Source organism: Schistocerca cancellata, chromosome 4 (genome assembly GCF_023864275.1).
Source record: "Schistocerca cancellata isolate TAMUIC-IGC-003103 chromosome 4, iqSchCanc2.1, whole genome shotgun sequence".
Taxonomy (NCBI): Eukaryota; Metazoa; Arthropoda; class Insecta; order Orthoptera; family Acrididae; genus Schistocerca; species Schistocerca cancellata.
In genome coordinates, this window is record NC_064629.1 from 549093281 (window position 1) to 549119434 (window position 26154).

Genomic DNA, 26154 nt, shown 5'->3' on the forward strand with positions numbered 1-26154 from the left:
GGCATCCAAATTACCGTGTCCTGTTCCCGCAGTCAGTCGTCCATCTGCCAGACAGTCGGCCCCGGTCGGGTTGTCCGATCGCCATACCCGTCAAGGAGCTTCTCTCCGGGCTTGGGTTTTTCCCTGTTCCACCTCCTTTCTGGGCACCTCTGCGTACACCCCCGTGGTGTGTTCCTCGCCCTTGCCTTCGGCTCGACTTGGCACAGGGCTCGAAGGACTCAGTCCTTTCAGAGGCCATCCATCGCCGTTTTTATTCCATCCTGGCCACGTATCAGGGCTCTGGAATTGTTTACACTGACGGTTCGATGGTTGCTGGTCGTGTCGGGTATGCGCTAACTCTAGAGGACCATTCCGAACAACGTTCCTTGCTGGATGGCTGCAGCGTTTACACTGCTGAGCTGGTTGCCATCTTTCGTGCCCTAGAGTATATCCGCTCCTGCTCAGGTGAGTCCTTCGTTATCTGTAGCGATTCCCTGAGCGGTTTACGAGCTCTCGACCAGTGTTTCCCTCGTTCTCGTCTGGTGATGGCTATCCATGAGTCCCTGCATACTCTTGCGCGTTGCGGCCGCTCTGTGGTCTTCGTGTGGACCCCAGGCCATGTTGGGATACCTGGCAATGAGAATGTTGACCGCCTGGCGAAAGAGGCCACTAGTAAATCATCTCTGGATATTGGCCTCCCGGAGACTGATTTGCGGGCAGTCTTACGCCGCGAAGTTCTTTCGGTTTGGGACGCTGAATGGCGCAATCTGCCCACGCCCAACAAACTCCGTCCAATCAAGGCGACGACGACTGTGTGGCGGTCGTCCATGCGGGTCTCCCGCAAGGAGTCTGTTGTCCTCTGCCGGCTGCGCATTGGGCACACTCGGCTTACGCACGGCCACTTATTGCGCCGTGAGGACGCACCTCTATGTCGCTGTGGCTGCGTTTTATCTGTGGTCCATATTTTATTGGAGTGTCCGCTTTTAGCTGTGCTCAGGCAGTCATTCGCACTGCCTGACACGCTCCCTGCCCTTTTAACAGATGGCTCTGCTACGGCTGACTTAGTTTTACGTTTTATTCGGGCAGGGGGTTTTTATCATTTAATCTAAGTGCTTCTGTTTTATCTTATTGTTTTGTGTGGCCTCCGGTTTTAAACTGATTTTTTAATGTGTTTTAAGTGGTTGGCTTTTCCTTTTTTATTTCTATGGTCGGCTAACCACCATCACACTCTGTGTGATTTTAGTTCGTTCTGTCTGGTCTTTGTCTCAGTTTCTCTTGTTCTGTGTCGTGTGTGCTCTATTCTGTTAATCGTTTTTATTCTCTGTGGGTGTTTTTAGTACTTGGAAAAAGGGACTGATGACCGTAGCAGTCTGGTCCCTTTAATCCAACCAACCAACCATTTATAGGCAAAGCTTCTTACAAAATAGGGCACGTCTTAAAGAGTCGGGGCTTTAAAGTTGACCGTTCCACTAATAATAGCCTTAAAAAGAACTTAATCCACTCTCTTAAGTGACACTAATGATAAATTGTCATGATCAGGTGATTACAAAATTACCTGTCGTGATTGCCCTAGTTATTACATAGGTCAAACAGGAAGAGCTTTATTGGCTAGATACAAAGAGCATGTACCCACAAAAAGTGGAGATGGCACCCGTGGCTCGACATTTTCAGAACATCTAGTCCAAATGGCCCATGCCCCTAACCCACTTATAAACACAGAACTCTTAAACCAAGAAGCTAAAGTATGCAGGCTAGATATACTTGAAGAAATGCAAATTTTCAGACACCTTCTTTATGATAAAGACAACTTGCTTAATGACCAATTGCAATTGAAAAATAAGAACTTCTTCAAAGGACTTCAGCCGTTGCTTCGTCTACCATGAGGATGCGGGACTTTCTTTGTTGCCCGATGCCATTGCCCTCTTATCTTTATGTTGACATACGCATTTCACGTAATCGTCATTATGTTCTATAAGTTTAAGACTGTTTCGCAATTAGATACATGTCAAATGGTGTATCGCTAATTATGAACTTAGTAAAGATTGCATGCGACACGACTTCTTATAACTGCCTTTATAATGACTTGTGGCATGGTTCGCCCCTTTGTACTGCTTATTTATATTTTAGAGCTTCATAAAGTTTGCATATAACTCCACTGGCTATACTGTCTTCATAATGTTTTTTGGCGTTGCACGAACCCATTTCCGATAAATCCTTTACTTTATAAAGTCTTCTGCCTATGTCAGTAGTTGGCTATGACATACAGCCTACTGGTTTTCTTATGTATTAATTGCTGATCACATATTGTATACCTAACCGCTAACCGGTGTGAAACAATTGTCTTTATTATCAGTCACAGGTGTTAATTCTTAGCTAAGTTCCACCCATTTCAGGCACTGTTAACCTTAACTTGTGGCCTTTTCTTATTAAAAGGTTCCGTTACAATGTTTAATGTCATTTGCCTCTCATAGAACTGTAACTTCAGTTATTATGATTTATTTGCCAGTAACATTTCTAGCTGTTGTAACAAATAATGTTATCAATTAATGTTTAATCATACTTTTGTACAATACACTTTTTATGTCTTTTGCCTTTTATGGAACGGTAACTTCAGTGACATATGGTTTTAATGCCATTAATAGTCTGAACTACGGTAATAAGCTATTTTCCATAATAATCTCAGTTAACATTTACTGGTTTAAGTTTGTATTACTCTGCACGTGCATGCACGCGACCACCAGCTGAGCTCGCTGCGTCGCTGCCCGCAGCGCTCAGTTATGACTCAGCGCCTGCGGCCCACCTGTCTGGCCCGTTGGTGTGACATAACGGCAAAACATTAGTAGAAGTGACACAGTCTTATGACTATGTACTGTAGTACTAACATTTTAAGTTTGACAAGGCCAATATCTGGCATGTTTTAATTTAATTTTATATTGTGACATTTCTGAAGAAGGCTACATTATTATAGCCGAAACCTAGGTAAAGTTTCTTTGCTTATGCGACTGGAGGCTGAAATTTAATATAAGTAAAAACTTGTAGTAGCTTACCTCTGAATTACTTTGAGATTCTTCCTTTAATCAGAGTTGGTGTCAATCCCAGACACTAGAGTAATACTCAAGAATAGGTAGCAGTAATTTCCTATATACGGTCTACTTTACAGATAAACCACACTTCCCTAAAATTCTTCCAATAAACTGAAGTTGAAGTCCCAACCACAACTTTCTCGTACTCAGTCCATTTCATACTGCTTTGCAACATTACACCCAGATATTTAAATGACATGACTGTGTCAAGCAGGACATTACTATTGCTGTATCTTAATATTATGCATTTGTTTTTACTGTTCATTCACATTAACTTACAATTTTCTACATTTAGAACCAGCAAACATCCATCACACTTACTAGAAATTTGGTGTAAGTCATCTTGTATCGTGTAGTCTGTCTTCTTCAACTTCTTCCTGTACATCACATCATCATTAGCAAACAACTGCATGTTGCTGTTCACATGGTCTGCCAGATCATTTAAGTATATAGAAAAACATAGTGATCGTGTCACACTTTCCTGGGGCACTCGTTACTATACCCTTGTCTCTGATGAACACTCGCCGTGGAGCACAACACATTGAGTTCTATTATGTAAGAAGTCTTAGAGCAACTCATGTATCTGGGAACCATTCCATATGCACACACCTTCTTTAACAATCTGCAGTGGGGTACTGTGTCCAATGCTTTTTTGGAAATCGAGTAATATGTAATCTGCCTGTTGTCCAGCATCCGTAGTTCACATTGTATCATGTGAGAAAAGTAAAAACTGAATTTCACATGAGCAGTGCTTTCTAAAACCACACTGGGTTGTGGATGTATGCTTTTCTGTCCTTGGGAAATTTATTGTATTTAAACGCAGAATATGGCAGCAAGCCAATGTTAAGGATATTGTCCTATAATTTTGTGGATCTGTTCTTTTACCCTTCTTATATACAAGAGTTATGTGTGCTTTCATCCAGTTAGTTGGGATTTTGCTCTGGGTGAGAGATTTGTGATAAATGCAAGCTGCCTTAGTGGGTGACGAAGGTCACTCTCCTCAATCACCAACCTACCATGTCACAGGAGGGGAACAAAAAATCCAAGAATTACTACCTTTGATTGTTTGACATATCAGGAGGCCAGAAACAAGCACAATCATCTATTCTCCGTCCAGATTACACCAAGCTTCTCCCAGAAAGTAATCTTTCCATCATCTATCACGAGGATGAATACTCCCTTCCCACCACTGTGCCCTAAGCAGCCGCCTTAGTTCATCAGTTCCTTGCCCCTCTTCTTTAAATGAGGCCATGCCTATGCACCAGCTGGCTTCATGCACGAATAACCACTGAAAAAATTGCGCCCTGTGGACAGATTTCACCATCCAGTGGAAGAATACATTGCTCAGCACAACACTGTTGACATTAATTGTGTACTCCTGCCATTTGGATCCTCCCCATCCCCTCCACTCCCCTGCCTTCCATCCCTCCCCTCCCCTCCCCTTTCCCCTCTTTCCTACCTATACAACACAACTTTCTGAATAATGCTTGTGGGAACTCTCCCTGCCACATGTCATTAGGTCCTGTTATCCTCCCAACATCAGTGTTTACTGTCCTCCTTATGAAGCCACCGTCTTACTTTTCTCTACCTCACATTTTAGTTAGATTTGTAGATCTCTGGACCCTCAGCCTTCTGTTTTCTCAGTACTCTCCATCCATGCTGCATTTCCAGTTATGTGTGTGAAACAAAATTAATGATACTGGCACATGGGTGAATATTTTCTGCTGTCTTTGTCAGCTGTCAGACTCATTTCCCTTCACTTCTTGTATGGTTGATACACAAAGTGAGAGGCCATTGCCATACGGTGTCCTATACAAAGCCCTCATTTTCTGCAGTGCAGTAGTATATACTTACTTTCACACATGGGGTTTTATGGATTCCCACTTGAGATAAGTGCATCAAAATACACTTGGGAGTTTTTTATAAATGTTTAGTCACCCGCTCAAATATATTACTAAACCAGTCACTCTCATTACAGCTCATCTTGAGTTCTTATTTACCATCACTCTTTGTTCATGTTACCTCAAACTTTGTAGTTTTGTGCACTGTTGTCACTTGGCGCATGGGTACTCTTTTTATTCTCCTTCCATCTTGCTGCATTGTCTTGTCTTTTTTCTTTGGTACTCTATATTTAGTTTCATACCCCTTTTTAAAATCTGTCTTCTCTGTCATTTTCTTGCTATCTGCATGTTGTCTTTTCTGTTGTCAACTCTTCCTGGATCTTCACTTTTCTCCAGCAGTAGCAGTTTTTTTATTGAGCACCACTGTTTACCATGAATTCTTTTGTTGTCCTTCATCCATTTGTTATTAACATTCCAGCATGTTGTACTTTAATGCTGAGCAGGGGATTTGACTGAGTTACATAATTTCTTCGTTGGCATTTTTACACCTTTCTTAATTAAACTGTTATTTTTTTTGAAGAAAGAAAAAAAGTTCTGAGGAAGCAGCTTTGGTTGTTGAATATGAATGAATAGTTATTATTTTTTACCTTCAGAATGTTTCATATGCTTGTACTAAAAAGACTACCTAGGCTACATGTGACCCAGGGTTTATTTTTGTTTTTGGTTTCTTAGTTGAAGATTGGAAGTGAATTAATTTTTTTTTTTTTTTTTAATGTGCTTGAGTATATTTTCAAGAAGAACTAACTGTTATTGTAAATACTTTGTTATAATTAATGCTCTGCTGACAATGAAAATATTCATGCATCACATCATATTTTTATCAACGGCATCTAAACTTTCTCTCTCTTGAATCCATTCAGATGGGGGTCTTGCATTGTAGCTTCATATTGTTCGGAAACTGACAGAGATGAAGTTGTAAGAAAATGTCGGATCTGCTTGGACAATGTGATGCATGGGTGTATTCTTTGAAGAGTGATGTCATACGCTACATAATTGATGTCTGCATTTTTTTTATGTTGCAGTTGTAATGTTGTTTGTGTTCTTCAACACTATGTTGTTTAGTTATTGTGGGTCGTAGTGTAAATTGTGTTGTATGTTAGACCTATATTGGTCTATTGGGGATGGCAATACTGCTGTTCTGTTTTACACTTCATTTTTAAATGGTGGTATTACGAGAAATCGTAGCATGGTGGAAGCTTAGTAGGTTAGGTTGGAATGTGATAGTGTTGTTGGTGGTTTTTTTAACGAATTTCTGAAGTGAATGAATGTAACATGGCAGTCTTGTTTTAAACATATTGTGTTTTCCATATTTTTCCAATGTGATTGATTATTTTCATTGTTTTTGATATGCTGCTAGGAGTTAATAACAACATCCCCATTTAAGAACCCCTTTTCTCATTAAAGTCTGTTTCATTTGATGGTTTTTATTTAGATAATGTTTTAATGTTGTTAGTTTCTTGTGGATTGTGTTTCTGGCATGTTAATAATGTCATTGTTGTAACAAGTCAGTCATTCACAAATCCCAAATGGCAATAAGTCAGTTGTTTTTTGTATTTCATAGTGAAGAATGGTTGTGCATTGTAAACACAAAATCATAGTTGCATTGTTTTAGTTAGCTAGTTTCATTGCACAGTATTTGGATCATTAACTCTTGTTTCAGAACTTTTCAATTACTTTGTTTGTAACCTTGTGGCTCCACATTTGCATATCCATTTCTGTTTCCTAGGTATGCAGCAATAAAAAATGCAGAAAAATGTTCCTGTGGAAGTTCACTTGAAGACCATGGTCCTACTGTTAAGGCAGAGTGTAATAAATATTGCAATGGGAACTTGTCTCAGCCTTGTGGTGGAAGCAAAGCTAATTCTGTATATGACACAGGAGAAAGGGGTAAGTTCTTATTTGATGTAGTGTGACTGAGTACATCAGAATAAGAATGGTAATTTTAACTTTTATTGGCCAATTAGAGTTTTTTCCCCAACTAAAAGATACTGTGTAACAGAGCCACAGATGTTTAAGATAGGCAACTCCCAACTGCCACACTGAAATTTCCTTGGCTTTCAGTTTAAAAGAGAGATCCTACATGGGCTACAATGTGTGAAGGGCCCCAGAAACTATGTTAGTTTGCAGAAAAGGAGAATAAGTAAGAATTCGGGTTGTTATTGGGTGTGTCAAAGAGGGATGTGGACAGGTTTCCTGTATTTAATTACAGTTAGCATACTTCAAGACAGCACTTATTATTCTCTTTTTTTTAGGCATGCTGTAGAAATACATGGAGCTGTATTTTATAATAAGTCTGTCACCTTTTTTTTCATATTACACCAAAGAAATAGTAAATTTATATATATCTATAGAATATTCAGGGAAAATATAAATAGTTATCAGCCTCCAAGTATTTGCTTCAAAAGAACAGACAGATCTCTGGAAACAAATACTAAAGAAAACTGCAAAATTCTTAAAAACTATTTTGATAAACTCCTCAGTTGTGGGAAGCCTGAAGAAAAATTACAGGTCATGAAATGTTACCAAACCCAGATTCAAAACCACCTTCAATAACAGGTAGAGGAGATTATAAAACAACTGAAAAACAACAGAGCCCCAGGAGAAGACAGTATTATGTCCAGCGATACAAGAAAGATCATAATAACTACGGATATATCTCAGTATAACTGGTCACCGACAAAATTCTGTCCAAAGCATTACTCAACTCATAGAACCACAAGTTGATATGAAGATAGGTGAATAATGAGCAGGCTTCAGAAAAGGAAGACCCTGTATTGAACAGATTTGGAACCTGCGAACGCTCCTAATGGTCAGACACATGAACACTGCCATAGTCGCATTCATGGACTTCAAGAAGACAGATTCTCTCCAACACACTAGAAGAATATGCAATAGACAGAAAAACTAGGATACTCACAGACACCACATCCAAAATAAAATTTATGGGAGAAATTGCAGGCTCATTACAGATATATATAGAAGTTAGACAAGGAGATAATCTCTCTCCACTTTTATTCAACATGGTCTTGGACAAAATTATCTAACAATGGTGTGAAAAAGTAAAAGTAATTCAGTTAGGAAGAACGTTTTCAAACAAGACGATCATAAAATGCCTGGCATTTGCAGATGACGTGGCAATATTCAGCATCAATAGACAAGAAACATGGGAATACTTACATAAAGCCTCTTCCAAAACAGGTGTACTGATATCACATGAGAAAACACAATATGTGGAAAAAAAGAACAGCAACAACCAAGCCATGTACACAAAATACAGAAAAGTTAGCAGATTGGAAAAATTCAAATATCTTGAGGAATATACACATATAGGAGGATCAAACAAGGCAGCCAACATAGAAAGAACAGGAAAACTTCAGAAAGCATACCAACTGAAATATATATGCACTACAGTAAAAGAAATACTTCAAAACTGGCCAAACACAGGCACAGCAGTACAGTTGTACTACCAAAAGCACTCTACACATCAGTAACAACCACAATTGGAGTGTCAGGCATCACACACACCATGGGGCTCACGGTCCTTTCATGAGTACGTGCGTGCCGAGCACGGGGCCCCGAGCTATTGCAGCCTTCCTTCTTTCCTGGGCTGCATTTCCTTTCCCTTCCCCTCCTTTCCCGGGCTGCATTTCCTTTCCCTTCCCCTCCTTTCCTGTTCTTGCTCCTTCCCTCCACCCTCTCCTCTCCCTCTCTTGGTGTCCTTGTTAATGTTGGCCCCGCTATCCTCCTGGTTATGTTGGCTTTGTGATTTGGTTTTATTGAGTAATTACCTCATCCTTTTGGCATTCTCTGGTCCCTCTCTGGGGTTTGACCTCCATTACTAAATTTCTATTCCGTGGTGTGAGCCATTTGGGGAAGAGAACCTTACCTAGTGTCTCTGGCGTGTGCCCTCCTAGTTCCTTGCATCTTTTCCTTCACTTCGTTGTCTGATGCTAGGGTACATAGCCAGCTTGGTAGCCAGCCCATGTGGTGGGGTCACTATGTACCCTTTTGGTTGAGCCCTTGCTTTGGCTGGATGCCACTGTGGGCAGAGCCCCTGATTGGAGTGGGTGGTATCATGGTGGACGCAATGCAAATGAAACGCATACGGGTCCATAACTCTGGCCACTCTTCTACGGCCGTCTCTTTGACTGGCAATGATTCTTTTAGTGCTGCTTCTTCTGCCCCTTCGGCCTTCCCTTCATGGCTACCTCCTGGGAGAAGAGTCAGGCTCGTCAGTTAGGGGCAAAACCTTTCACCTGCTATCTGGTTTGCACCAGGACTGATGACGATACTTTCACCAGTACCAAACCTTTATTTTTTGTGGAACACATTGAAGACAAGTGTGGCGAAGTGGACTCCATGAGCAAGATGCGGTTGGGTTCGTTGTTGTTCAAAACTGCTTCAGCTGCCCAGTATGCGGGCCTTCGTGCCTGTGACCATCTTGGCAAAATTCCTGTGTCCATTACCCCCCAGCAGTCTTTGAATATGGTTCAAGGTGTATTTTTTCACAGAGACCTCATCCTTCAAACTGATGGGGAACTTAGAGACAATCTAGGACAGCGGGGTGTTCACTTTGTTTGGTGTGTTCAGAAGAGCCCGAAGGAGAATTGCATTGATACTGGTCCCTTTATCCTGGTCTTTGAAGGAGATAATCTCCCCTGAGAAGGTCAAGATTATGGTTTATCAATGTGGCGTGAAGCCTTACATCTCACCACCTATCATAGGTTTTAAGTGCTTGTGTTTTGGACACGTCTTCCCACTGTTCTCTTTGGTGGCTGTGGACGTCCACTCCAGGAGGGGACTTCCTGTGTTCCTCTTCCTTTGTGTGTTAATTGTCATAGCAGTCATTCTCCGTGTTCACTGGATTTCCCAGCTTATAAGAAGGAAAAGAAGATACAGGAGTATAAGTCCCTTGATCCTCTAACCTATACTGAGGCTCGTAAGGAGTATGCACGTCTTCATCCCTGTCAATGATGTCTAGCTGTTTAGTTACATCTTCACCCCTTCCTTACCCCAGTCCTGAACCCCTCTCCTTCCCCCCTCCCCTGCAGTTCCCACACCCTCCCCTCTGGGTGCCACTCCCCTCTCCAGCCGGAGAAGTGTTCCACTTCTTCGGTGTCTGCCGGTCAAGGGCACCCCTCCAGGGACCCCCTTTCTCGACACCTTCCAGGCCAAAGGTCTGCTGCCACATGACGACAACGAGAACCACAGTCTGTGGGCCCCCAGGTCACTCACTCTCTTTCTGTTCCGTATCTTGCTGCAGCTGGCTCCTTTTTGCAGCACAGCCCTCCTCGATCTCAAGCAGAAAAGAAGAAGAAACGTATGTCCCGGGACAAGGAGCCTCTGGCGTCGCCAGAGGTCCCTTCCCCACCTTTGCAACCCGACTCTGACCTGCTGTTCATGGATGTTGCCCCATCCGTGTCAGTGATGGATGGTGACCCGGCAGCATGACTGGCTTTAGCCTGTTCACCCCCCCCCCCCCCCCCCCCATTTGAATCATCGTTCAGTGATTATCCAATGGAATTGTAATGGATATTACCGTCACCTTCCGGAGTTGAAATCCCTTATTTCGTTTTACTCTCTAGCTTGTTTGGTTCTACAGGAATCTCATTTTACTGATGATCACTCACCGTCCCTCCGTGGGTTTTGTGCTTTCTGTCGAAATCGGGTCAGCCCCCTGTGGGCCTCTGGTGGTGTTTGTACGTTGGTCCATACGGACATTGCTAGCACGTGGATTCTTCAAACTACATTGGAAGCGGTTGCTGTTAGGGTCCACCTGGAATCTGGGGTCACAGTTTGCTATCTTTATCTTCCTCCTGACAGGACTCTTACACCTGCTGCCTTAACTGCCCTTCTTCAGCAACTTCCTCCTCCCGTCCTCCTCCCATCCTCCTCGGGGATGTTAATGCTCATCATCCCTTGTGGGGCAGTGCATTTCCATCTAATCAGGGTCTTCTCATAGTCCAGTTTCTTGCAGCCCACGACTTGTGCCTTGTTAATGATGGCTCCCCTACCCATTTCAGTGCCGGTCATGGTACCTTTTCTGCCATTGATCTTTCTCTTTCTTGTCCCTCCCTCCTCCCTTCATTACACTGGTCGCCACACGACGACCTTTGCGATAGTGAGCACTTCCCATTGTTTCTCTTGCTTCCTTCCCACTCCCTGATGGACAGGTTACCTCATTGGTCTTGCCAACATGCCGATTGGCCTCTATATATATTGCACAGGTCATTTTTTTCCCTCTTTGTTGGGTTGTATTGATGACGTCCTACATGACGTGTCTGATGCGATTGTTCGTGCTGTTAGCCTTGCTATCCCATGCTCATCTTGACCATTTCACCTCCGGCAAGTCCTGTGGTGGAGTACAGTCATTGCCATTGCCATTGCCATCGCCACCCGTGATCGCCATTGAGATTTGCAACACCTTAAGATGCATCCATCCACTGCAAATCTTATTACCTTTAAACATGTTCACGCCGAAGGCCGTTACTTAATCAAACAGAGCAAATGGGTGTGTTGGGAACACTTTGTTTCTCCCCTCTGTTCTATTGTCCCTATGTCACAGGTATGGGCTCTCTCCAAGGTTGCCATCGGTAGTCTACCTTGCCAGGCTTTGCCCTCCCGGATGGCCTTTGCACAGACCAGTTGATTCTCGTGGAACATCTTGCGACCCATTTTGCAACAGCATCAGCATCAACCTCCTACCTGGCAGCTTTTTTTCACCAGAAACAGCAGGCTGAGGCTTCCACCTTATGTTTTACCCCTTGTCAGTCAGAATCTTACAACAAACCTTTTACTGAATGGGAACTTCTTTCCACATTTTCTGCTTCTCATGATACGGCCCCTGGCCCAGACTCCATTCATAACCAATTGCTTCAACATCTCAGTGCTCCACAATGACATCTTCTCCTGGTGCCTACCCGTATTCGGCTCCAGGGTGACTTCCCTTTTCAGTGGAGGGATAGCATCGCGGTTCCCGTCCCTAAGACTGGTAAGAACCCCCTGTTTGTCGAAAGCTATCAGCCAATTAGTCTGAGAAACATTGTTTGCAAGTTACTTGAACGGATGGTAGCCCGTCGGCTCAATTGGGCCCTCGAATCTCAGGATCTATTGTCCTCTTACCATTGTGGCTTCCGAGAGGGACGGTCTCTGATCGATCATTTACTTCGCTTGGAATCTGCAGTTCGGCAGGCTTTTCCCAAGTGCCACCATTTGTTTGCAGTATTTTTCGACCTTCGCAAGACCAATGACGCGGCTTGGCGCCATCATATCTTTCTTACGCTGCATGAGTGGGGTCTTCGGGGCCTCATTCGAAATTTTTATCGGCCAGTTCCTGTTCAATCGGTTGTTCAGGGTTCGGGTTGGTACTGTTTTTAGTTCTCCACAGACCCAGGCATCCTACAGGGTTCCGTATTGAGTGTACTTCTTATCCTCATTGCTATAGATGGACTTCTGGCCTCTGTCAGTCCTTTGGTCACCGGCAGCTCCAGGATGCTAGACGGTGTGCCTCTTCATGGACCCCCTCACACGGGTTTCAGTTCTCTCCTTTAAAATCGCGGGTGGTCCACTTCTGTCACCGTACTATGATCCACCCTGATCCGGAGCTCTACCTAGATGCACAATGATTACCTGTGGTGCCACAGTTTTGTTTCCTGGGTCTTCTTTTCGACAACAAGCTTGCTTGGCTGTCTCATATCAGTCTTCTGAAGATAGGATGTTTCCGAAAACTCAATGTCCTTCACTTCCTTGCCCATACCTCTTGGGGTGCAGATTGTTCCACTCTTCTCTGCCTTTATCGGGCTTTAGTGCTGTCTCACTTGGACTATGGTTGTCAAGTTTATGGTTCGACTGTTCCTTCCACACTGCACTTCCTGGATCCGGTCCACCACCGTGGTATCCGTTTGGCCACCGGTGCCTTCCCTACTAACCCTGTTGATAGTCTCCTGGTTGAGGCTGGGATTCCCCCCACCCCCCCCACCCCACCCTTTTCTGTTCGCGGTCCCAGCTTCTGGTTTCTTACGCAATCGCTCTCTGTTCCTCTCCCACTCATCCTTCCTATTCTATCCTGTTCCCAGACTAAGGACGTCACCCACCTGATTCCCACACTCGGGCGGGTTTACCAGTTGGGCTCCGCCTTGCGTCTCTTCTCTGTGATTTTCAGTTTCCTTCTTTTTCCTGTCTCCCACTTTCCCTCCCCAGCACCCTCCCTTGGTTAGTTCCTCGGCCTTTAATTCAGATGGATCCCCGCCGACGTTGGTTGTTTTTTCCGCTGCATTTTATGGGAGTTTCGGGCTGCTGTTGTTTTTTTACACCAATGGCTCTAAATCTGCTGATCATGTGGGATATGCCTTCACGTCCTCTGTTGGCATGGGAAATCATCTCCTGCCAACTGCATGTGGGGTGTTTACTGCGGAATTGATGGCAATTTCCCAGGCCCTTACCTTTATTAAACAGTCCCAACTCGACCGCGTTTTGTTATGTACGGACTCAGTGAGTGGTCTTCAGACTGTTGACTGCTGTTTTTTGCGCCATCCCTTGGTCTCGACCATCCATGACCATCTTGGTGATCTTCACCATGCTGCTTGTTCCGTTGACTGGCCTTGGGTCCCTGGCCATGTTTATATCCCAGGTAATGAGCTTGCTGACCATTTGGCTGGGGGAGCAGTCACTTACCCCCCTTATCTGTCACCCCTTCTGCGGTGGATTTACAGCTTCATATCAAATCCTACTTCGCACAATTATGGACCAACTCTTGGGAGACTATCTCCCTGTCTAATAAACTTCGTGTGATTCAGGTGACACCTGTCTCGTGGCGTTCTTCCTTCCGCCTCTCCCGAAAGGACTCGACCACCCTGTTTCGTCTCCGCATCGCCGTACCAGGCTGACCCATGGTTTTCTTTTGCGTAATGAGCTACCCCCACTTTGTGGTTGTTGGGCCTTCCAGTCAGTAACACTCATTTTGGTGGAATGCCCCCTTCTTTTGGCTCTGCGTACTATTGTTTTCATAATTGACAACACAACTGCAGTTTTACATTTTTTAGCCTTTTACTTTTTATCGTTATGACTCTTCTGAGATGTAAGTCCATCCGAATGGACGATCGCTGAAACAAGGGACTGATGACCTTGCCGTTTGGTCCCTTCAACCCCAATCAATCAACCAACCAACCAATCAGGCATCACAGAGACAATGTTTTTACGTTGTCTTTGATGGTGAGTGTTCATCGTAGACAAAGTTATCGTCAGGAATGCCCCAGGGAAGTTTGATAGGTTGTCCCAAGAGGAATTGTTAGGGATATCGCAGGAATGATCATGTGAAGCAAGAAAACTTCAAATGAACAGATGTCCTATTCTGAATGGTTTCCAAGACAAAACACATTTTCTTGATACTATTATTTACTTTCTGTATTATTCAGTACACTTTCATTGTTTACAACATACCACAGTACTGCAGAAGTTGAGAAGAACAGTTTTATATAAGACACTTGGTGTTATCAGGTCAGGAAACTACCTCAAATTGGCCTACAAGAACTACCTAAGGTACAGTATGAGGTGATATAAGATGACTTAGGCAGAGTGTCTAGTTAGTGTATTGAATGGCAGCTAGCTCTAAATGTAGAAAAATGTAAGTTAATGGCCGGCCGGAGTGGCCGAGCGGTTCTAGGCGCTACAGTCTCGAACCACGTGACCGCTACGGTCGCAGGTTTGAATCCTGCCTCGGGCATGGATGTGTGTGTTGTCCTTGGGTTAGTTAGGTTTAAGTAGTTCTAAGTTCTAGGGGACTGATGACCTCCGAAGTCAAGTCCCATAGTGCTCAGAGCCATTTTTTGTAAGTTAATGGCAGATGAGTGAGAGAAACAATCTTGTAATGTTTGAGTACAGCATTATTAGTGTACTGCTTGGCACAGTCAAATCTATTAAATATCTATGTGTGTAATGCTGGGAAATGATATGAAAAGCAACAGGCACATAAGGGTGGTAGTAGGGAAGGCTAATGGTCAATTTCAGTTTATTGGGTGAATTTTAAGAAAGTGTTGTTCTTCTCTAAGGGGAACGCACGTAGAACACTAGTGCCACTCATTCTCGAGTCCTGCTCGAGTGTTTAGATCTCCACCAGGTTGGATGAAATGAAGATAGCACAGCAACTCAGAGGCAGGCTGCTAGGTTTGTTATTGTTCGGTTCCATCGACATACAAGTATTAAGGATATGTTTCATGAACTCTAGTTGGAATCTCTGGAGGAAAGAGTACTTTCTTTTCTCAGAGCTCTGTTGAGAAAATTTAGAGGACCGGCATTTGAAACTGATTGTAGAATAATTGTACTGCTGCCAATGTGCGTGTCACTTAAGTTTAGCTCAACTGCTAGCAGTGGACAGTATTCTGATAACAGCAGTAGTTGCAGATGGTGTCCACAGGGGGTCATAAATATCAGCCTTCCATGAGAGGTGCCCACCAACATTCAGTTTCAGAAACTTGACACTTGGCATATTATGTCAAGTTTGAAAGGGAGTGTACTGCCACCCATAGTAGAATTATCTTTCAAAGAACTGAATGCATAGTATTTTCCTGCAATTAACTATGCACCAGGAACAGGTTTCTCCCAATATTGTATTTACTTTATTATTCACTTTCTGGTCTGAAGTGGTAATAGTTATGCTTGTATCATTGACAAATAAAGTAGATTCAGTACTATTTGGTATGGTCAGAGATAAGTCTTTGATGTACGTTGTCTATTCAAAAAATTCCGGAACTTTCTCCACAAAATTTTTCTATGCTTACCTTTTACTTACTGTGCACGGCCTCCTTCGAAATACTCTCCTCCACATACATTTTCTCACAGATGTTGCAACACATCGTGATAGTACTATCGATTAACAGTTTTTCCTGTGGCACGTTTTCATGATGAACTAATCCTTCAAAGTCGGAGAAAACTGTCAGCATGGCTTTGACATATGACCTGACCTGACCTGACCTGACGAGTTTTTTCGGTCTTGGAGAACCTTCCCTGACCCATTATGAAGATCGAACCTTGGTCTCAACATCATTCTGTAGACCCACATCTCATCACCAGTTCTGATTCTTTTAAGGAACATCTTGTTCTCATTTGCACGATCCAAAAGCTCTTCACAGATTGCGAGGTGATGGTCTTTCTGGTCTTGACTCATGAGCTGTGGGACGAACTTGGTGGCAACAGGATACATTCCAAGATGCTGTTTCAGGATTTCATGGCGTGATCCAACCAAAATATTAATTCTTCTGAATTCTTGTGGACAGTCATTATTTGATTGGCATTCACAGTTTCTTTGATGTTCTTGGCATAAGTGTCGTTCGTGGACTTTGAAGGGCGTCCTGAATGAGGGTCATCTTCAACTTCCGTCCGGCCATTTTTAAACTGTGTGAACCATTCATAACATTGAGTAGTGCTTAAGCTCTCATCACCATAGGCTTCCTGCATGAATTGGTGTGCCTCTCTAAAGGTTTACCGCTACCTGCTCTCCGGTGACCCAGCCCCGCAGTGCCCTTGTGGTCAGGCATTAACAGTGCGCCATGTTTTATTGTCGTGTCCCCGTTTTAGTCAATTTCGTGTTGTCCTGTCCCTGCCATCTACTTTACCGGATGTTTTAGCTGATGACGCTCGAGCAGCTGCTCGTATTCTGCGTTTTATAACTTTAACTGGCTTGTCCAAAGACATTTAACCTTTTTACTTATTTTATCTGCATCTTTGTCAGGTCCTTATGGTGTCTCCCCCCCCCCCCCCCCATCCCCTTGAGTTTTACCAGATTCCATGTGCTCTAACAACAGTGACTGGGCGCTAATGACCTCAGCAGTTGAGCGCCCTTAAACCCAACAAAAAAAAAAAAAAAATCTCTAAAGGTTTTCTTGGAGTGTCTCACAAAATTTAATGCAGACATGCTGCTCCTCTACATCTGCCATCTCGAAATTCGCAAACTGTGTGACAAAAAATTCTCCCCAATGCAGCTCTGAACAATAAATAATGTAACTTCTCACAGTTACACATTAAACCCAGGCAACTGCTGGAGTACCAAATGCATTTTGCTCCAACAGGCCATTGGCACGAAATTATGAATGCTCCAGAATTTTTTGAAGAGACTCGTATACTGGATGACTTTTCATTGTGTGCAGGAAATAAAAAATATACAGATACTGCTGGAAGGAATTGAACAGTTGTGTACCATTTACCACACAAACCAATATTAGTAGAGCTATTGCCACATTTCTATACCTCACAAATTACAAATTGGAAGATCATCAGACTTATTAATATGTAAAATGATCATATGATAAAGATTTTGTGGAACTTATTGAATCAAAGAAAGATTGTTACTTACAAAATGCATGAAAAGTTTGTCATGAACCAACTGAAAGAGAGTAATACCTGACATTGTTGGGCAAGGGGTATACAGAAATCTGTATTATTTGTTGACAAATATTTTTTTCAATGAAAGAGAGTTGTAACTTTTAGACTTGGCCGGCAGTGCTTCTTGTAGAATGATGTGGTGTGGATGGGGGATACTTGTACTTGAACTACACGCATGCCTCTTCCAATATCCACTTGCATCAGTTTTTTTCCAGCCACAGACAATTTGCAAAAGCTGTTACTATAAACAAAAGATTTTGATTTTAGATGTTGACGTAAACTGTTGGCCAGACAAAAGAATGAAAGAGGGATTTTTGTCTGCAAGTTGTCTATACTTGCTGTGGGTAATGTTTTCAAACCCGTCAAAAAGTCATATTGTATATTAGAAAAAGACCTGCTGTGCAAGTATGAAACCACAAGGAACAGGCAAAGTTGCAGTACCCAAGTCAGATGCCAGTTCATTTTCTGTTATGTGGCAGTGTATAGTGCCTTTCTGCTTCTTGCCACATAAACAAGAGGGAAACCAACTATATGATTCTCTCGTAGTTCCACATTCCTAAAATGTCTAACTGTACAGTATGATCTACATTGTCAGATGGATTTGTTAAGTCACAAAAGGCATCCATTGGTTCCAGTTTTGCTCTTTCATCTGATGAGCCATCCCTGAAGCCAAGCTGTGATGTGTTAATTATTACTTAATTAAGTAGCAACTCTATTGTATGGCACTACTTCAAAAATTGGTTAGAGCATGGTTAATAATGCTTGTTGGGTTGTAGTTCTCAACTTCGTCTACTTCCACTTCATCCAGAAGAAATGTCACCATTGAACACTTATGCCTGTCTGGGAAAAGACGTGTCTGGAAGTAACTGAGTACACTGCTAATGAAACAAAACAGTGATCAAGTCTTAACAATGTTATTGACATCACAATACATTTGCTTCGACAGGAAGAACAAAAGGCACAAAATACGGCATATTACTAGGTAATGGTCCAGAGGCTTAACAGAGCTGCTATCTAAAATTGCCTGATTGTTTCTAGTATGTAGTAACACCACTAAGAGCTTCATAAGAATATACACTTGCAGGGAAATAATCCAAGTCCCAAGAATGCTGTCCTGATTAAGTCCAGCACAGGCACAGAAAAGACAATCCTTAATGCACTCTAAGTCCACAGAGGAAGCAATGATGAAACCTGAGAACGGTGGTGTTCGTCACTACAGTGGACTTCTGAGAGCATCCTGAGATGGTGAGGTGAGTACCACCTGCCCAGAGTCCAGGAGAGGCTCTCGAAGCTGGAAGAACTGGCTCGTGTATTCTGTATGGCGGAATACTGGTGATACTATTTTCTTGTCACTTGTTGTGTGGATGCAAATAGGTACCTCGGAAGTGGCGATCGGTGCCAGCACTGCTACCATCGCCAGGCATCCGGTCATGACTGTGACATGGTGAACTTGTGATGCAGAGGTGTGCAGGGGCCATGTAGGCTGCATGTATGCCCTGGGTTTCTGCGGGGTTACCACTCCCTTTTGTGTAGATCTCTGATAGGGCATTCCTCCCCTACCAGGAAGGGACATGAGGCTGCAGCCCATCTCAATGTCCTTGACGGGTTGCTGGACTGCAGGCGGTGCAACATGCACATCCGTGGGAATGGCGTCTGGTGGTGGCGGTGTAGCAGAGGCACGATTCCCATGTCCCAGGCAGCAGCCTCACTGTCGGGTGTCTGGTCACGTGAAGGCAACAATGCTGGAACAGAAGCTGAAGTTATACCACTGTTGGGTGTATCAGGGCCCAGGCATTTTCAGAGCTGGTTTATGTGCCTGCAGCAGGTGACACTGTCAGCCAAAGTAACTCCTGCCATAGCTTGGTCAAGGAGATTGGAGATGGTGGCAGGGATCAATTGTAGTTGTCCATCAGAATGTGTCAGGGACACCACAGGGTCTCAAATGGCAAAATGATGATGGCAAGGGTGCCAAGCAGGTACATGGGTGGACTGAGGTTGTAACAGAGAGAGCTGGGACTGGTGAGGCCATCCATGCAGCTTTTCTGTTGGGGAAGAGCTTTCCAGGGGAGTGGTTTGATCGGATGTCAGGAATGATGAGAAGGTATCTTCCAAAGGATTGTGCTTGCATGTTGGAACTCCTGACAATCCTCTTGGCTGTGCTATTGGAAGCTGTGTGGAAAATCACCGTGTGGATAATTTGGATGTCATTTTTCTCACAAAATTGCATGAACATAGTGGAAGTGAATTGTGGATCATTGTCCAAAACAACCATTTTGGGAAACCCTTCAGTAAATGTGTGAAAGAGCACAGATGGTGTGGTCAGAAGATGTGTCAGACATTTTTATGAAATAGGGAAATCGGCTCCCCACATTGACCACTGAAAGTGAGGAGAGCCGAGGAAAGGTCCAATGAAGTTGATGTATATGCAGGACCAAGGCTCTAAGGTGTCAGACTAGGGACAGTAATGGCAAGGAGGAGCTGCCTATTTACTTTGGCATGTAAGACAGGAGGAGACTTAAGGCAGTAATGGCTGCGCCCATGCCATTACAATAGCTGTTCTGTCATGCGAGGCATTTAGTCGAGATGACACCCCTTTGACCCGCAGGTAGGAGCTGTTGGACCTGTTACTGGATTGGTGGGATAATTACCTGTGTTGAGCCTGCTCCACCCTATATGAGGAGGATGCCGTGCAGCAATGAGAGTTGGGTCAACAGTGCCTGAATATTTGAATTACTGTGTCCCTGATGCCCTTCAGGTCTAGGGGAGACCCATTCTGCACCATGTGGAGGACTGCCTGAAACGTGGTACCCTTGCTGGTATGTTGTGCGACAAGTTTTACATCGAGAGGTAGGTGAGTGATGGCCTCAGCTGCTCCGGAGCCTGAGTGAAAACTCCTGGCCATTGCCCACTGGTATGTGAGATAGGAAGTCTGCTTGGCGTGTTATGGCAAAGTGTGGTACCTGATATTGTATGTGTAGGCCAATAGAAGAATGGCCCACCGCTGAAGGTGCCGCGCCATACTGATGGAGATAATAGCCATGGCATTGAACAATGACAGGAGCAGTTTGTGGTCTGTTGGTAGTGTGAAGCAGTGGCCGTAACATAATTTGGAACTTTCTGACACGAAAGATGATAGCCACGCTTCTTTATCTGTTTGGCTATAATTGCGTTGTGTTGTGGACAAAGTTTTGGACACAAACACAATTGGCTGTTCGATGCAGTTGACCATGTGGGTGAGAACTGCTCCCAGACCATAATCCGCTGCGTCCACTGCCAGCACCATGGGTATTGAGGATTGTAAGCCATTAAGCATGTTGGGTGCAGGAGTGATTGTTTGAGAGTCACGAGAGCCTTGTCACAGTTTGCAGTCCATTCCCATTTGGCATTTGTGCGTAGTAGGCAATGTAGTGGTTCTGTGATGGTAGTTGCATGAGTGATAAAATGTCTGTAGTAGTTTAACTGTTCCAGGATGGATTTCAGCTGAGTTGTGTTCATTGGAATGGGCAGATGTTGAATGGTGTCAACATATTCTGATGTAGGATTGCCTAAGACCATGAATAGGTATCCTAGATACATGACCTGGGAGACAAAAGACATGCACTTGTCTGCGTGACATTTGAGGTTGGCCTCTTGTAGTACTGTGAAGAGGACCTCAAGATTGTCTGCTAATTCCTTGGCACCCTCGCTGGTGACTAGTATGTCATACAGATAGTTGACTACTTCGGGGAGTGGCTGAATTAGTTGCTTTAAACACCATTGAAATATGATGGGAGCACTAGCAATGCCAAATGGCAGATGATTGTAGTGAAATAGCCCAAAGATGGTGTTGACAACCAAAGTCACCTGGACGCCTCGCTCAAAGGGAGTTGTAAGTAGGCTTCCTTAAGCTTGATATTCTCTGTTGACCACTGGAGTGATGATGCCCACGTCTTGGAGCAGGCATAATTAATCGCATAATTTGTCTTTCAGAACAAACAGCACATTGCAGGCTTTGCAGAAGCACGGGTGGCTGTGGAAAGGAGGTCAGTATGTGCCTCAAAGTTTGGAACTTGCGCTCCAAAACAGACATGAACTTTTCCGTGAGTCGTGTCATGTAAGACATTGTATTAACTGAGTGGATGGTAGGTTCTGCAATATGGATCTCGAGTTCGAGAACAGAGAATAAGACCATCTCCAGAAGGTTGACATGACGCAGTTTGTGTGCTACCTGAATCCATTTCTGAATGATGTGAGAGTGGTATGAGATTGTGGCCCAAAGCTGACCTTTGATATCGATGGTACCATTAATGTAGCTCCACAGATGCTGACCCAGCAACTAGAGAGGTGGGGATCTCATAGTGGAGTATGTGGACCAGTCAGTGATGGCAGTCAAAGGTCCTGTGTCAATCTGAAATCTGACTGGATATCCATTGACTTGAGGGAGAGATGCACGGGCCCGATTGTGTGAGGCAATGTAGCCTGAACAAACTCTGTGGTTGGTTGGGAAGTGACATCACCCTCTGATTCACAGTTGATTTCTTCCCAGTTGTTACAGTCCACAGACATTTAAGACATTGACTGGCAGACCTCTGTTTGGTATTCCATCTTGCCACAGTCACTACACTTTTGCCGCCTGAACTGGTACTGTTGCCACTGATTGTGGGTAAAGCATTGACTAGGGGGCAGGTGTAGGGGCAACATGGGCAATCGGTAGGTTATAAGGTTGCATTTGGACTGGGTCTTGTTTCTGAATCAAGGTGCCTTGCATTTTGGTTATGAACATTGATGGAGGGTCTTGCAAGGTTGTCGTTGACTGCAGTGATTGTGTTCGAAGGCTGGGATGATAGGGAAGTGTGTTTCCAGAAGGGAATCCTTCCACTTGAGTAAGTCTGCCTGAAGATTGTTATCTGATGCATGGACAATAATCATGCCTCTGACCAACAATGCAGCATAAGACTGTTTATGATTGGGGTTGGCACATTGAAAACGGCAGTCTCTGGAGATGTCCTGCAATTGGACGATCCATTAGCACTTGAAGCTGTACTGAAGAACAGCTTCTGCCGAATGTCTGCTGGCTGTAGTGGACAATGTGGATGCTAAAAAGATGAGATTCCATGGTCCTTGGTGTGCGGCACATGCTGTGATCTGTGTGCGAATAGTGCATTTTTACTTGATCTACAAGATGGTGGTGGTGGTGGTGGTGGTGGTGGTGGTGGTAAAATTATTGATTTTTGAAATGTACACATTGATGATAAGATGTTATATTTTAACAAGTCATGTAGATCTTCTGTTAGTTCCAAGTTCAGGTGACATTAAACATTGATTTTATATGATTAAAACACTGTTTTTAATAATCTGCAATTTTTCCAGCCCCTGCAACACGGAAACTATCAGTCCTAGAGACAAAATGAATTGGACCTTTTTTTGTAGGAAATTTAAGTTGAAAATCTGGGTTCGAATCCCAGTTCGACACAAAGTTTCATTGGCATTGTTCCATAATATTCTGATGATTGTCCATATCTGCAACTGTTAATACATTTCATGTATTAATGTAGTTTAATTTTATACTGGGAAACATGCTGGCTAGGAACTGCAGATCTGGAATTATTCAACAGAAACAAAAAATTGACCTTTAAATGTCCCGCACTCCCTGACCCCAACACTCACATCCCACCAGCCACGATTTTTAGTAATTTGTTCATGAGACTCCCACCTAGCAGTGTGCAAAAATTTGTGACTACACAATTTTTTTCCACTAATTTTCGTTTGTTGACTGGACTATTAGCCGTGTTAAGTCCTTACACTACTCATTCTCCTATGGGTCTCGTGTAGCTTTCCTTAGGAATATGATTTATCTAGAACATCTTGTGTAACAAATGTTTGTGTCAGCTTTTTCAAGTTGGTCAAGTTAAGCCATTATTTCAATGTTAATATTTTTATACTTTCAAATTTCCTTACAAATGTAGGTATAATGTATCTTATTATAGGAATATTAATCCTGAAATTCTATTTCTTTAGTTGCAGGTCCACCAAACACTCTACAGGTAGCAAGTGTGTCAGACACAATGATTGAAGTTACTTGGACTCCACCTAAAGCTGCAAATGGTGAAATAAATAGCTACACTGTGACAGCAGCCCCCAATCACACTTATGCCACCACCACTCCTGTACAAACAATTCTACTCACATATCAGAGCTCAGTTACAAGTGCCAATATTATTGGCCTGCATCCAGGAACGGAGTACCAAATATCAGTGTCTGCAATCACTGCGGCTGGGACAGGTGTTCCAAAAACACTTACTACCTATACACAAATTGGAGGTAACTTTATCAGATAACAGAATTACTTACTTTCTCCATTAATATCCTTTTTTCATTATTGGCCATTACATATTGTAGGAAGCTATTTAACCATTACTTCTCAGTCAAATTTCAAGAAAGAAAGGAAAAAAAAAAAAAACCCTGGTTAGACGTATATAATTAAGAGCTACTTACTCCATTGGGTATTAAAATGTAGAAACATTTTGTAGGCTTCAACCTGATTTTCTGGACTTCATTTTTATTTTTGATTTAATTTGAAGTTTATGACTATAGGAAGTTTCTGCAGGTACTACAGTGACTGTGTTGTTAACTTTGCTCATTCAGACTACATTTTCAAGGCTTTTAATGGGTCTTGATTTCTTTATTTCTTTTCTCATACCAAACAAGATTCTTAAACATATGGATGTAGGATGCATAATATTTAAATTCGAATTTCCATCTGATATAAGTTTGTAGGCTTCCATGGCAGTGTCATTTTAAGTAAACTAATTTTTGGTAATAGGTAATCTCATGGTAACACATTAAATAAAATTATTTTATTCTAATTTCCACTATCCATTCTGGCATAGCTTGAAGCAAACAATAAAATCTGGTAGCTACATGTTTTATTTTAATGAACTGAAATGACAAGAAATCATTTACATTAATGAAAACATCTGCTGGTGTGTTATTTGTAAAACACCACAAATTTTTATTTTATTTGGTGCCAGAGGAACATACTTAAGTGAATTAAAAGGGAGAAAACAGTCTTTCATAAACAAAAACAAAACACACTGAATAGTTGCAAATTTCTATGCAGAGCTGACAGAGGTAAACTGTTACTTACCCGGTGGGGGAAATTAAAGAATGACAGATGTTTGAAAATAGATATCATTTGCTGTATTTGTGCATGTATATTTCATTTCCTTATAGTCTTTGTGGCACACTTTTTGCCAGTGTCTACCAGGGTGCATTACCTAGGTACATGTGGATGGTGGATATCGGTGACACATTGGACCAGAGTTCTGCTGCAGACGGCACTGGCATGTTCTTGACAGAGTTTTCTTTATATGAGGGGGGGGGGGGGGTCTTCCCCATGTGATCTGGAAAACACACACACACACACACACACACACACACACACACACACACACACACGTCACACACAAAAATCATCAACTTCACTTTTGGTATGCATTCTTTAGCAGCGAGAAATGTTAAGTCTCTGTATATCTTGAAACATGAGAGAGAGAGAGAGAGAGAGAGAGAGAGAGAGAGTGAGAGTGATTGGGAGGGGGGGGAGAGGGAGTGAATTTTCTTGCAGTCTGTACTATTTTCCCAAATAGGCCACGAAAAGTACTGTACCAGTTTTAAGGTTAATGCATAGAGTGATCCATTGCTCCCATTACGTTAATGAATTCCCCGTGTCTTAACACATACTTTGATCAATTGTTCCGTGGATGTTCCAGTACAAGATTTTCAAGATTTCCTCAAATCGATTGAGTGAGAGTTCCTTTTCTGACTTTGATGATGTGAGTCACTAAAGTAGACCCTCAAAATGATCCTAGAGTAGATTAAAAATATGCACTGTACTAGGATTGAAACCTGAGACCTTTGCGTTTCATGGGAGAGTGCTGTACCAACTGAGCTAACCAAGTGCAACTTGCAACCTGCCCTCACAACTTTACGTGCACCAGTTCCTCATCTCCTGTCTTCCAACCATTAATCTGCCATGAAGTTTCAAATCAGTGCTCACTCTGCTGCAGAGTGAAAATTCATTCTGGAAATCAGAGTGTAGTTAGTAGATCAAACAAGTCATACAATACGCATATATTCACGCGGTGGTAGTATTGCATAGACAAGGTATAAAAGGGCAGTCCTTTGGTGAAGCTGTTATTAGTGCTCAAGTGATTCATGTGCAAAGGTTTCTGATGTGCTTAGGGCTACACTATAGACATTAACAGACTTTGAATGCAGTTGATAGTTGGAGCTATAGTCATGGGACATTCCATTTTGGAAATCATTAGGGAATACAGTATTCAGAGATCCACAATGTCAAGAGTGTGTACCAAATTTCAGGCATTATTTCTCGTCATGGACAATGCAGTGGCCAATGGCCGTCACTTAATGACAGAGAGCAGCACCGTCTGTATAGAGTTGTCAGTGCTAACATACAAGCAACACTGCATGAAATAACTGTATAAATCAATGTAGGATGTACTGCAAATGTATCTGTTAGGACAGTGCAGTGAAATTTGACATTAATGGGCTATGGCAGCAGATGGCCAGCAAGAGTGCCTTTGCTAACAGCACAACATCGCCTGCAGCGCCTCTTCTGGGCTCATGACCACATTGGTTGGTCCCTACAAGACTGGAAATGTGTGGCCTGGTCAGGTGAGTTTCAGTTTGTTTGTAAAAGCTGATGTTTGGGTTCAAGTCTGAACAGACCTCAGGAAGCCTTGGACTCAGGTTGTCAACAAGGCCCGGTGCAAGCTGATGGTGGCTCCATAATAGGGAGAGCTGTGTTTACATGGATC

At 43.0% G+C, this 26154-nt stretch overlaps 1 protein-coding gene across 2 annotated transcripts in view; it reads left to right on the top strand.

The window, feature by feature from the left end:
* Window positions 1–26154, top strand: part of LOC126185149 (putative inactive tyrosine-protein kinase Wsck) — a 197722-nt gene that overhangs the window by 18859 nt on the left and 152709 nt on the right. For both annotated transcript variants that reach the window (XM_049927994.1, XM_049927993.1), the window contains exons 2-3: window positions 6690–6850; window positions 23336–23638. In XM_049927994.1, the coding sequence (XP_049783951.1) occupies window positions 6690–6850; window positions 23336–23638 (464 nt within the window). The remainder of the gene's footprint in view (window positions 1–6689; window positions 6851–23335; window positions 23639–26154) is intronic.